This window comes from Mytilus californianus, unplaced genomic scaffold (genome assembly GCF_021869535.1).
Source record: "Mytilus californianus isolate M0D057914Y unplaced genomic scaffold, xbMytCali1.0.p SCAF_8, whole genome shotgun sequence".
NCBI lineage: Eukaryota > Metazoa > Mollusca > Bivalvia > Mytilida > Mytilidae > Mytilus > Mytilus californianus.
In genome coordinates this window covers 10,965,349-10,979,401 of record NW_026262734.1, presented here as the reverse complement: position 1 = coordinate 10,979,401, position 14,053 = coordinate 10,965,349, and the positions used below count along the sequence as shown (strand labels likewise).

The 14,053-nt window shown below is 31.3% G+C and overlaps 1 protein-coding gene across 1 annotated transcript in view; it reads left to right on the top strand.

The window, feature by feature from the left end:
* LOC127711453 (fibrillin-1-like) overlaps positions 1–14,053 on the top strand; it is a gene marked incomplete at its 5' end in the record, with an annotated part of 283,783 nt that overhangs the window by 118,812 nt on the left and 150,918 nt on the right. The window contains 6 exons of the mRNA XM_052217522.1: positions 257–364; positions 1,321–1,428; positions 1,736–1,843; positions 2,977–3,084; positions 6,511–6,618; positions 7,533–7,640. Of these exons, the coding sequence (XP_052073482.1) occupies positions 257–364; positions 1,321–1,428; positions 1,736–1,843; positions 2,977–3,084; positions 6,511–6,618; positions 7,533–7,640 (648 nt within the window). The remainder of the gene's footprint in view (positions 1–256; positions 365–1,320; positions 1,429–1,735; positions 1,844–2,976; positions 3,085–6,510; positions 6,619–7,532; positions 7,641–14,053) is intronic.

The following is a 14,053-nucleotide window of genomic DNA, read 5'->3' as shown; positions in this document are numbered from 1 at the left end:
TACAGGTGCATAATACGTTATTCCGGTAAGTATGAAAGGTAAATGAAGTATATGAGGATTTTTAAAAAGATGTTTGAAAGCAATTGGAACAATGTAATGAATGTATGGTATTTTAATGAATATGAATATACGAACACATAATAATAAGTTATGTTTTACTTTGCTGTAAAATTGTTATCATGAATAAAATAAATCTATATTAAAATGTGAAAACTACTACATAATACATTTAGACTGTTTTCTCATCTTACTTCAGTGACACCATGTAGCAGTAGTCCGTGTGTAAATTCGGGATCATGCTTAAATGTTAATGGCAGTTATCTCTGTGCTTGTCCTAAAGGATACTCTGGCAAATTATGTGAAGGTCTAAATTACTGATAATTATTGTCACTTTATACAATACTGATCATTATACAATAAAATTAGGACAGGAGTCATAACTTCCCAAAACTTGTTTGAGATAAATCATATTATCTTAGATATCACAATTTCTCTGTCAATAAAGTTCTGATCACAGTTACAAATGTAGCATTAGCACGGATATTCTTGAATATAATAATCAAGAGATGTGGTATGATTTCCAATGAGACATCTATCCACCAAAGTTCAAATGAATAGGATGTAAGCAACTATAGGCAACCATCCGACCTTCAACAATGAAAAAAACCCATACCGTATAGTCGGATATATATTGAACTTTGTTAATTTCTGTCAGATCAATATGTAATTAATCGGCATTTGTATATATTGCAAGGAAGATACAATTTGAATATCATCAAATATCTATAGTTTAGTAGTATACAAAAACGAATAGTTAGTTTTTAAATGTTCCAGTTCACATGGTGACAATGCTAAAGTAAGTTTTATTAACTTGCTGTTTGTAATTTGCCTTTGTAAATTCAAGTATAACTGTATTGACCTCGAGACTTGAACCGTCGAGGGTCAACACAATTGATCGAGTATCCATTCCAGAACTTATACAGAAAAAGCCAGTTCATAACAATTCTATTAAATGATTTTGTGTTATTCTATTAAAATAAGAAACTTACTTAAATCAGGTACAAGTCTACAATAAAGCATCGACGGAATGGAGGCAAATCACACCAGAACGTGAACACAAACTTAACATTTTCGTATTTCAAAAGCAGCAATTTATAATTTCAAACTCTACCTTTAATCTGTTCTCAAATTTAAAGTTACAATGAAAAAAATATAGTGATAAGAATACTGTTAAGTTGTTATTATAAATAAAATAAATTTATATAAAAATGTGAAAACTCCTACATAATACATTTCGACTGTTTTTCGATCTTGCTTCAGTGACACCATGTAGCAGTAGTCCGTGTGTAAATTCTGGATCATGCTTAAATGTTAATGGCAGCAATCTATGTGCTTGTCCTAAAGGATACTCTGGCAAATTATGTGAAGGTATAAATTACTGATACTTATTGTCACTTTATACAATAGAATTAGCATAGAAGACAACATCTTCCCAATTTTTGTTTGATATAAATCATATTATCTTATATATAGATTATCAATATAGTTCTGATCACAGTTAAAAATGTAGCATTAGCACGGATATTCTTGAATATAATAATAAAGAAAAGTGGTATGATTGTCAATGAGACAACTATCTACCACAGTCCAAATGAAGTGGATGTAAGCAGGAATCTTAAACAAATATTGCAGTAAGATTTGAGGATGAAATTTGAATTTATTATGATTTTTGCAGTAACCCCTTGCAGTAGCCATCCTTGTTTTTATGAGGGTAAATGTTCTATATCAGGAAACAGCTTCAGTTGCAATTGTTCAAAAGGATATTCTGGCAACTTATGTGAAGGTAAATTTAACATAATATATTTGATAAAATAAAGGCGTAATTGACAAACAGAATATCATCTATACTAATGCTTAAATTTTTTTTTTAATAAACTGAACATAATATTGTTTACTTTTCGGTTAGGTGAGGACACGACATGAATAAACAATACTAAATCACCCCAACAAATACAAAATCCGATAATTCCAAGACGGGCAATGAAATGTATGCCTGCGTTCTACATTTGCCTTTGCAACAGAATGTGAAAAATACACAAATATATTAACGAAAAATTAAAACAATACGTTTTAAATTCCATCTGTACGATGCGTTTTTCTAGATTTACCTTTATCAGGAACGCTCAAAAGCGAATCTTTGGAAGCTAAGGTTGCATAAGAACCGAAACAGTTAAAGAGATATAGTATCAAAGAGGGCATACAAATAATAGTTATATCCATATGAGGTCAATTTAACCTGAGGGAGTTGAAACCTTAGTTTCTAAATTATTTCTAAATTTGTAATCGGACAATTTTAAAAGTTTTGTTAGTTATAAACATGTCATTACAGAAGTACTAATTACTGAAGTGATGATACCCTCTGGGATTGATAGTCCACCAACAGCGGTATCGACTTGCTAATTATAAGCTGTATTCATTTTAATACAAAAATTAATGAAGCCAATAAAGTATGAATGGACAGATGGAAGAGTGGACTGAAGCCTCAGACCAAGGGACAAACATTACATTTATATTCAAAACGATAACATGATAATGAAATTTAAATATATACCATTTGCAGTAGACCAAAAAGTGTATGCGGAATTTAAATGATTTATTTCATCATGAATCCAAAATGACAAGTCTTTGTTCCTACGAAATGCTGCATGTTTGACAGAAAAGCAGTAAACACAATATTTGATACCTAAGGGTTATACTCCGCTTTTGCTGCATACATTTGAAACCAATGAATTCCTGCAATCTAAAATAGCAAGCTCTTTTTAGACCACTGAGGTGGTTGTTACAAATTATCATTGAACATAAATCTTGGTACATTGTATCAATTATGTTTATCATCGTTGATAAATTGTTCTAATGAATGCCATAATACTTACAATTCAAAGATGAACAATTTCTGTTTTTTTAACTTTGTTTCAGTGACCCCATGTAGCAGTAGTCCTTGTGTTAATTCGGGATCATGTTTAAATGTTAATGGCAGCTATGTATGTGTTTGTTCGATAGGATATTCTGGCAAACGTTGTGAAGGTATCTTTATAGACAGTTAAATTCACTAAATGCTTTTAAATCAAAAAATATTATATCAACGTTAAAATTTCACACCGATCATATATGTATTGATGATATATTTTTCTCCGTTTATGTAGTTTGCAACTGGAGGACAAAAACAAATTCAATATACTTTGATTTGATTAGTTTATTAGGGGCCGAAAGATCACCAGCAAAAACAACAACGATAAGGTCGACTTTCATGTTTTGATGTAGTCAAAGAAGTACTGAAGATACCAAAGGGACAGTCAAGCTCATAACTCTAAAATAAATTGACAACGCCATGGCAAAAAGAAAAAAGAAAAAGACCAAAAGACAAATAACAGTAATTAAAATACAACATAGAAAACTACAGACTCAGCAACACAAATTCTACCAAACACCAGGGGGATCTCAGGTGCTCCGGGAGGGTAAGTAGATCCTGCACCATATGTGGCACCGGTCGTGTTGTTCACATAAGTACAAACCCGGTGATATGTCTAATTTGGTCATTCACATTCGGGGGAAAAGAAGGGTTGGATTTTGGTTATGACGATTGGAACATATCCGTCGTCATCTGTGTAACAGATATTTCGTTACAGACAACCAACCCGTGCTGGTATTTTTGAATACTATTATACAAAATGAGAAACGTAAAATTACACAATGATCACGATGATTGGACTACAATAGGGCAACATGGATGAAATAGTCTAACGAGTCCTTATTGTAATTGTTGCTCTTTACTTACCATGTTTACCGATCGTTTTTTTTTTTTTTTTTTGCCTTTCATCTCGAAAGCTATAATAGATATATAAAAAAAACTTAAAGAACAAACATGATCAGCAAGACAAGATTTACAAAAAAGTACCATGTTCGAAATCGTCTTTTGACTCCTTATAGGAGTTGTTGGCCTTAAATAACGATTGTTAGCAATGTTTTGCTTTATTTCCTATTATTTGAAACAAATCTATAAATGTTTTCATTTTAGCGTTATCTTTAACATTGCCATATAAGCGTGTGGCTTGGCTAGCCATAAACCCAGGTTCAACCCACCATTATTCTTAAAATTTCCTTTACCAAGACAGGAAAATGGCAGTTGTTATCAAATATTCCGTTTCTATGTATGTTGGCGTTTGTTTTGTTGCAGTTCAGGATTTTCCTCTTATAGTTGATGTGTTTCTCTCGGTTTTGATTTGTGACTCGGATTTGTTTTAGCTTAATCGATTTATGACTATTGAACAACGGTAGACTACTGTTGCCTTTACATATAATCCATATAGAGAAAATTTTAAAAAGCAAAATTGACCCACAACACAAGATCGAAAGATAAGCCAAATAACCGAAATCGTTGGTCAACTCTTTTTAAGAATTATTGTCCTGGTATGACAATTTTAATATTTAGTTTGTGTTCTTGTATATTTTCTTGAGAACAATGATAGAAAGAACGAAATTTAAAACAAGCAAAGAGTTCGTCTACACAAGATTGATTTATAAGTAAACATGCCCCAAAGTGTTAGTCAACCTTTGATAGGAGTCAACGCCCTTACAGGACGATCATTTCCAATTTTCTGCGTATTCAACAATTATCTTGAAAACTATGATAGATAGATAGGAATTTTAAAAGTCTACAAAGCAAGCTAATATCTACCATATGTGCGAATTGCCGAAATTGTCAATCAACCCTTTATAGGAGTGATAGCACTTTAATGATGATTTTTGCCCTTTTAATTTTATTCATTGGTGAGTAGAAAAAATCTGTAAACAGTGAAAATTACCACATATCAATTTCTACAAATAGGTTAACATCGCCAAAATATCAAGCGACTTCTTATGGGAGTTATTGCCCTTAAACGACGATTTTTACTCACTTTGTATTTTAGAGCAACACCTATAGTACATAGAGAGAATTACTTTAAACAGTAAAAGTTATCAACAAAAAAGAGATATTAGTAATGAATTATATTCAACTATACAATGTTGGAGAGAACCCATAGTTAAAAATGAGCATAGATCCAGCGACACAGGCTCCTTCGATCCTCTAGTTTGTAAAGTGTCAAAACGTTTGAACTCATTGGTTCACCGTTTTTTTCAAATTTGTTATTAATTTTGTCCTCCCTCATTAGACTACAACAAAACAGTCTTCTGCTTACTAAACTCGCGTCTGGCGTTCCAAATTGTAATCCTTTTACCTTTGGTGTCTTTTCAAAAAAAAATAAAAAAAACTTCACTTAGAAGATAATTAAAAAGTTTAACTTTATATAACATGCAGAAACTAAGTATTCATACAACCCTGGCTTTGTTTGACCTAAAAAAAAAAAAGAGCTTCCAACGCCAATTTAATAAGGATTTTTTTTTTATTCTCCAAAAGAAAGGATGAATCCGGGTGCTTCTACAGTAGAAGCAGTTCATACACTACTAATGTAAACATTATTAGTTTGGTGAAAGCTTTAAACAAGGTAAAGTCGACGATGAGTATTTGTGAAGAAAATGTTGCCACACCTTTAGGCATGCAAAGTCTGTAGGACTTTTGGGTTTGTGGTTTCAATGGTCTACATCTATGAATTTCAAAATTTTTAGTCTCGAGCATAATTATTTGTGGTTATTTCACGTATTTTGTGGACGGAAATACTATCATATTTTTTTTTTTTTTTTATTGATATCGACTTTTACTTCTTGGAAGATCAGACGAAATTTCAGTTAATAGATTACACAGTGCAAACACTTTCATTGAAATATAATGTTACCATTTGTACGGTATCATTGTTGGCTAAACGTTAGACCCAAGAGTTACTAGAAGCCAGTCCTGTTTATTGCAGACTAGTACATGCTCACGTGATAAGTTATGGACGTAGATAATCAAGTTTTATTTTAGGGCAACTGTAGCCACTTCTTTGGGCAATATTGATCATACAGGATTTTGACTATTCTGTTTAGACTATGTATAAATTTGATCTTCTTAAATATATTTATGTGGATTCTTCTACTTTTGATACCTGATGAAGATGTGTTAAATTGCAGCATTGCAGTGTTGAATGATCGTCGAATGTTATATGCGTATTTGGCGTAATTGGCATTTTGGTATCACATGAATTTGTTTGTATAGTCGATTTTTAATGTGTTGGGTCATTAACTAAAGAAAAGTCACCCTGGGAGGAGATATTCCGACTATAAGCCTATCGTTCTTTGCTCTCATATATTTGTTTGGATTTGTAAATGTGTTTTTGGGATCTGATCAGGTGTAATTCCAACGAGAGCCTACATTCGAGGCAAACACACTACCATAATACCTCTCATCAGACATTTTTGTTTACCAATAAGTCGTTCAATTTTAAATATATTTTCACTCAGTCAATCAGAAACATGTAGAAATAGGAATATTATCTAACGATTGAATACTCTTTTATATTTACATCCATTTCACAGTTGATACGTGTAATGGCTTTACTTGTGATAATGGAGGAACAAAATCTGTATCAGGCACTATTTGTCTGTGTACATGTAGAAATGGCTTCTCTGGATTATCCTGTGAAGGTGAATTAAAAGTTGAAGTGTAATGTTTGGTTTTTTTTTCTTATCTGTTACATACATATATGACAATAATATCTAGGTATTTATTACATGTTTCCTTAGAAAAGTGACCTATTACAAAAGTAAACCTTTTTATTTCAAAAATAGATAGCAATTCTTTTTATTTATATAGTAAGAAACAACTAATCAGTACTTTTATAGATCGTTATATGTGTTACTGTCGATTTAACGTTAAAACTCACAACAAGGTTTGTAGATAGTTCCTAACCATTTTCGCATCTTAAGAAATGCCTTTTGTGCGAATAATGAGAGCAGTTAACGATATTGCATTTATTGCTTTGAGCTATTTCGCTTACACTAGATTTATTCATGTGAGTAAAGATTTACTAAAAACTATCTCAAATAATCATTATATTCAAAGTGTATTCTCGATTTTATCAAATAAACATATAAGTTTAATCCTAATTGTTCGTTGAATAAAAAGGATGAAAGTATCTTCTAAACATTCATACAATGTCAAATACAACTGTACCATTGTAGTGAATAAAGAATAAGAAGATGTAGCATGATGCGACAACTCACCTCTAAAGACCAAACTGACGTGGCAACTAGAAACCAACGGTTACCATTTGGCCTTCAACAATGAGAGAATCCTATACAACATAGCAAGCTATAAAGGCTTCGAAATGACTAATGTTAAACAATTCAAACACGAAAACTAACGGCCTAATTTATTTTCAAAACAATAAACGATGAATAGATATGATATACAACAACAAACGACAACCACTGAGTTACAGGTACTTGACTTGTGACAGGTACATACAGATTAAAGCGGGGTTAAACATGAGTTTATTTAAATAAAAATGTTAAAATTTTATCAAAAACAAAACGAAAAAAAAGGTTATATATTTCAGTAACACAATGTTCGAGCAACCCCTGTCTACACAATGGTAACTGTTCTGTGACAAGCAGTAAATTCTCCTGTAGTTGCCCTGTAGGATATTCTGGAGAAACATGTGAAGGTACGACACAATAAACTTTTCAAATAGAGAATGAAAGGGACATTTGTATTTTGAAAGCTATATTAATTGATAACTTTTACGAAAAATGTTAATATAAACATGATTTATTAACTTTTTTGCCAAAGATACTATGTTATTGCTTACTTATATCTATAATTGCTATTTGAAAGTATTAACGTAATAATACATATTTGAAACAAGACTACCGATAAAATATTTAATTTTTATATATGTTTTGTCAATTTTCAAACTTTAACATAACATGCAGCAAACAATTAGTCGACAAACAAAAAACAGGACCTCGGGAAACTCTTATCAGTTTTTTTAAATACATCTTGTCTGTTTCAGTAACACCTTGTAAAACTAACCCTTGCAGAAATGCCGGAACATGTTTCGATGTGGATGAGGGATATGCATGTGTATGTCAGCCAGGCTATTTAGGCAAACAGTGTGAAGGTATTTTCAACTATTATAAACCAAATATGAAGTTTGTGCCAGACAATATCTATTTTTTACTTTATTTAATACAAAACTAAAAGAAAACAGCTTTTAATTACTGTTTTTCAACTTAGAATAACATCTTAAGTTACAAATAATATTAGTCAGCTGCACATTCGCAGGAATGAGCTTATGACGGTTAAGGTACCTTTCATTGTGAATGCCAATAAACCTGTGCTTTCTTACTATAAATGAATATCTGTCTTGTTTTGTTACCATTGCATTTATACTTTGATATGTTTTTAACAACGTCTGATGAAAAACACTTGAAGGTCCCTACTATGTATTGGTTACCTAAACTTTACCAAGTCTTCTTAATGAAGAAGGTACATGTGGTAGATATACTTACTAGATATACTTACTAGATATACTTACTAGATATACTTACTAGATGTATGATATACTTACTAGATGTATGATATACTTACTAGATGTATGATATACTTACTAGATGTATGATATACTTACTAGATGTATGATATACTTACTAGATGTATGATATACTTACTAGATGTATGATATACTTACTAGATGTATGATATACTTACTAGATGTATGATATACTTACTAGATGTATGATATACTTACTAGATGTATGATATACTTACTAGATGTATGATAAGATGATTAAAGCTGTTAATCTTCTCCTAGACAACATTTATGTAGGTTTCTGTGTTATAAATCACAGTTTATGATCAGACTGAGTAAAGACCTGTCTAAATTGCATTTAATTGATAATTCAACAACATTTATCGTTATCTTGATATCTTTTCGTTAAAAAATTAAGACTTTTCTAAATATACTGCCGAAATTGCCAAAAGGAACTTACTTTTAATAAATCAAACGGTTTTAACTTTCCTTCTTCCATAGATACAAAGATTTTGTTTTGACGTGTGTTTGTACCGGTTGAAAACTTATTTCAAACGGGAAAGCACATCCTACATTTTACGGAGATATCGTTTACCGACCCTGGAAATTAGATATGATCCGAGTTAACTTATCAATCCTTTTTAAAAATAAACTTATTTTAAAAGATTTCCAACTAAACATTGTAATTATATCTTTGAATACTGTATTTATTGATATTGGTATTGATTTTGTTATCAGTATATTTAAAATCAAACTACATATCATTTTTATATACATTTGAACAATCACGGTTCAACAAACTGTCGATAACTTTATTGGCATTTCACAAGGTCATGTTTTTCTCTGACTGTTTATGACGTTTTTACACTAAATCCATTGGATGTTGAATGGGTACAGATTTATATTTTAGTCTTATATACACGATTTTTTTGTCGGTTATTATAGACCCCGATTTAACTGTCAGCAACTTTACTGTGATTACCCTCATATCTTTACTTGGTGTCTCTTTTGTGGTGGGGATGAAAATTATCCTGCCACGTCCGGTTGTGTTTTTTGTAACTTGTAATTCTGGTTTGTATCAATCTGATGATTCAGTCCTTTTCAACTGATTGTCATAGTTTCTTAAGTTGGAGTGTTACACTACTGTTCTGGGTAAGGGGTAGGGTTTGGCGCCAGCAAACTAGTTTAACCCCGCTACATTATGTATATGCCTCTCCTAATCAGGAGCCTGTCATTCAGTGGTTGTCGTGTGTTGCTGTATACTAAATTTTTTTCGTGCACTGTTTTGTACATAAATCAAGCCATTAGTTTTTCTCGTTTGAATTGTTTTACATTTATCATTTCAGGGCTTTTTATAGCTTACTATGCAGTATGGGTTTTGCTTATTTTTGAAGGCCGTACGATTACCTATAGTTGTGAACTTCTATGTAGTTTGGTCTTTGGTGCAGAACTGTTTCATTGACAATCATACCACATCTTCTTATTTCTAAATTCACAGTGTTCTTAATATTTGGTAAACCTTTGAACAATTTATTACTTTGTTGTCAAGCACTATTTTTATCTTTCGTTCATGTGTAAGTACATAATTCTTACGATATAATTTAAAATTCTTGTTACTACTACTACTAATACTACCACTACTACATTTTAATACAATTTAGTATTCATTTCATCCGATATCATCAATCCATATTTATCATTATCCAAACATAAACTATTTTTTATAAATATCAAAATCAAGTACAAACACTTTTTTTCCAAACTTTTGATGTATCATACTATGGACGGGAATATCCGCCATAATTATACATTTCTTGATTTGTAAAATGCAATTTCTTCATTTGTAACATGCAAATTCTTAATTTGTAAAATGTAATTTCTTAATTTGTAACATGTATTTTTTCCATCTGTTACATGAATTTCTACATTTTTGGATTAGTGGAATGTAACTTCTTCACGTGTAAATGCAATTTCTTAATTTCTTAACGTATTTTCTTCGTTCGATACATGAAATTCTATATTTCTTAATTTGTGAAATTTGTGAAATTTGTGAAATGTAATTTCTTTGTTTGAGTCACGTTTGGAGAGAATATGTCCGGTAACTGTAACCGCTGTCAGCCAGCACAAAAAACTACAAGTTACAATCCAACAAGTTACAAATCAAAAAGTTTTACAAATCAAAAATGAAATAGTTCCACAATATTCCTGACGAGGTCGCTGTTGATCAATGTCAAATCGTACCTTTTCCAATTTGTACTCAACCAACTCGTACCCAATATTTACCAACTCGTATTTTTACCAACTTGTACCTAATAGTTTATTATTTATACGCATTAAAGTTATCATGTTCTTTTATATAATATAGACAAAAACAAATACAATAAAGTACAACTTTATTGATTACATTCTGATGCAATTTGTTTTCTAATCAGAAATATCATTCGTCTTGGACAATCAGCTCTAGACTATATTTCTTGCACTGTTTTAGACAAATCTACCAGCTCTTCCTGAACTAATTATGACACGACCCGAAAGAGTCTTTCGTTAGTGATACCCCACCAAGCAAAAGACAGCTACTGGTGTCGTCCTCTCGTCGAACGCAAATGCTCCACCGACTTCTGGCAGATAGGGGGTTGTTGCTAGAAGCTAGGACTATCTAAAAAGAAATCGACCAGTAATGTAACTGTAAAAAGTGTATATGAATTATAGCTTAAAGTTTTTGTTTGTTACATGTTTGTGGCCTAACAAAAAGACTTCTGTCTCCGGATTGCATTGACATTTTGCTTGGACATGATATCTGGTTTTTTTTTTAAACGCTGCTAACTGACTTAGATATTTTAAACCTACCAGACGATTATATTTATGTTTTTGGACTAATTCCTGTGCAGGCTTTATCGCTTCAAAAAAGATTCGAATGGCGTTCATAAATAAACTACTAGTAACAAGAAAAATCTTTTTGAACACATGTTGAACGCAAAAACCAGTATAAAAAGCTCCATAGAATATGGGAGAAGGATTTTTTTACTGTTTTTTGCGTCAAGAAGATTTTTTTAGCTAGTTTATATATGAAGGCCTTTCTAATCTTTTTCAAGCCCAGGAATTAAACATTGTCCAAACGGTTTTACATATACTTATACAAAAAAAGATACAAACCATGATCACAAATGTGAGATCATACATTATGCCCTTATCTTCCCCCAGCTTGGCTTTTACAAGGTTAATAAGTAAAACTCAACGGTCTTTGGTGTTCAGTGTGCAGCATTTATTCCGAAATCTGTGTTTCCATAAACCTATCTTTGTTTATTTTTCATTTAAACAACCGCAATCTATTTTTGTAAGTCCGATCCTATTATCCACTATACTGGCACGGATCCTGTCATTTTCAAAAGGGGTTTCCAACCATATGTAACCATACAAAAGCATAAGTTTCAACCCCCGGAACCCGATTCCACACTCCCCGCTACAGACTAATAATCACTAATTAGAATATTTATGATTATAATTATCCAACTTGATATGAAATAAATTATCGTTCAAACAATTTCATATAATCACTTACTTCTAAAAACGAATGATTAACTTTAGATATTTTTGATTTGAAAACAAATTGCATCAGATAACCTATCAATTAAGTTGTACTGTATTGTATTTTGTATATTATATAAAAGAACATAAAATCTTTAAAGCGTATAAATAATAAAATATTGGCTTTGAGTTGGTAAAAGAACGAGTTGGTAGAAGTAGGAGTGTGTTATTATTGGGCACGAGTTGACTAAGGTACAATTTGACATGGATCCACAGCGATCTCTTGTGGAATATTGTGGAACTATTTCATTCTTGATTTGTAAATTTTGATTTGTAAAACTTCTTGATTTGTAACTTCTTGATTTGTAACTTGTAGTCTTATTGAGAAACGGAACTTCTCATTGGCTGGCAGCGGTAACAATTTCATTGACACATTCTCCCAAAACGTGACTCAAACAAAGAAATAAGATTTCACTGATTAAGAAATGATCTTAGACTTTCATGTAACAAACGAAGAAAATACGTTAACAAATTAAGAAATTGCATTTAAACGTTAAGAAGATACATTTCACAAATCACGAAATGTAGAAATTCATGTAACAGATAGAAAAAATTCATGTTACAAATTATGAAATTATATTTTACAAATTAAGAAATTGCATTTTACAAATTAAGAGATTGCATTTTACAAATTAAGAAATATATAATAATGGCGGATATTCCCTTCCATATCGTACTTTGTTTTGTCGCATTTAAAACAAAGAAAGAGCAAACACAACACAACACATGTAACCCAACCTAATGTTAATACTAGCATTTTCATAAGATCTTTGTGCATCTTAAAACATCTTTAACCATAACATGATATGTAGGAGAGAACTTGTATCGAATAACTTCAATATAGATATCAAAGTTTTATATTTAATTTAATTAAAGTAAGTATTCTACTTTCATACGTGTTATACTTTTTTCATTGTAATTTGCAGAGGATTCATGTAGCAGACTATCATGTAGAAATGGAGGGACAAAGAGAAAAGAAGGCACAACATGTCGTTGTCTGTGTAAAACTGGGTACTCCGGCTTATTCTGCGAAGGTTTGTTATTTATTTTCAATTTCTGTGCGATCAAATTATAGTATAAAGGATGACTTAATTATAAATAATTTTGTTCGGTAACATTAGTCTCCTAGGATGCCATTCGCCTAATTATCTAGTTTTTTTGGTATATGCATGTCTTAAATGATACATTTTGTCTGTGATTTTCTAGTTCGTTAAATTTCCAGTATGTAATTTCGAGAAAATGAAAGTTGAAGTTTCCTCACACAAAGTTAACATCAGCCGGTTTTGATCATATTATCTATGGTCTTTATGTTTCATAATTTTGGCTTAGCAGACGTGTTGTTTAGAGCGTACCTAATTAAAGTTATACAAAAACACGTGTAATGCAAACAAAAACCATATAATACATTTTACCAGAAATCTGTCTTTTTACCACAAAATGATTTCGTATTTTAAAAGGTCGAGAGCACATACAGTTCCAAAACAACCATTTATTGAAAAAAATAATTTAACTTTCAAGTCTGTCTGCATAAGTATGAAAATCACTACACATTCTTTACCACGTGATTAAAAAACATTGTAGATGATACCCGGAATCATTAAAACATTTGGCATTTCTAATTTGGTTGGTACGAGTGTACCTTGTGAGTCTTCTTTAGACGAAACATGCGTCTGGCGTTTTTAATTGTAATCCTGGTATGCATGATCCTTTTATTGATCAAGCCTTCAGTAATGTATTACATGCAATGTATGTATTACATGCAATATAATAAAAATTCGATAGCAATTACCTATAGGTTTGTCTTGGCGATATATTTACCATAAATAATGAAGAAATGTGGTTCATCGGGAAAACTCAAACCCAAAAGGTTTAAAGTCAGGGACTTTAAAACACCAAAATATGTGAAGAGCTAGCATGATGTAGAAAAATGACATACAAATTATCTCATTATAATTTGGACA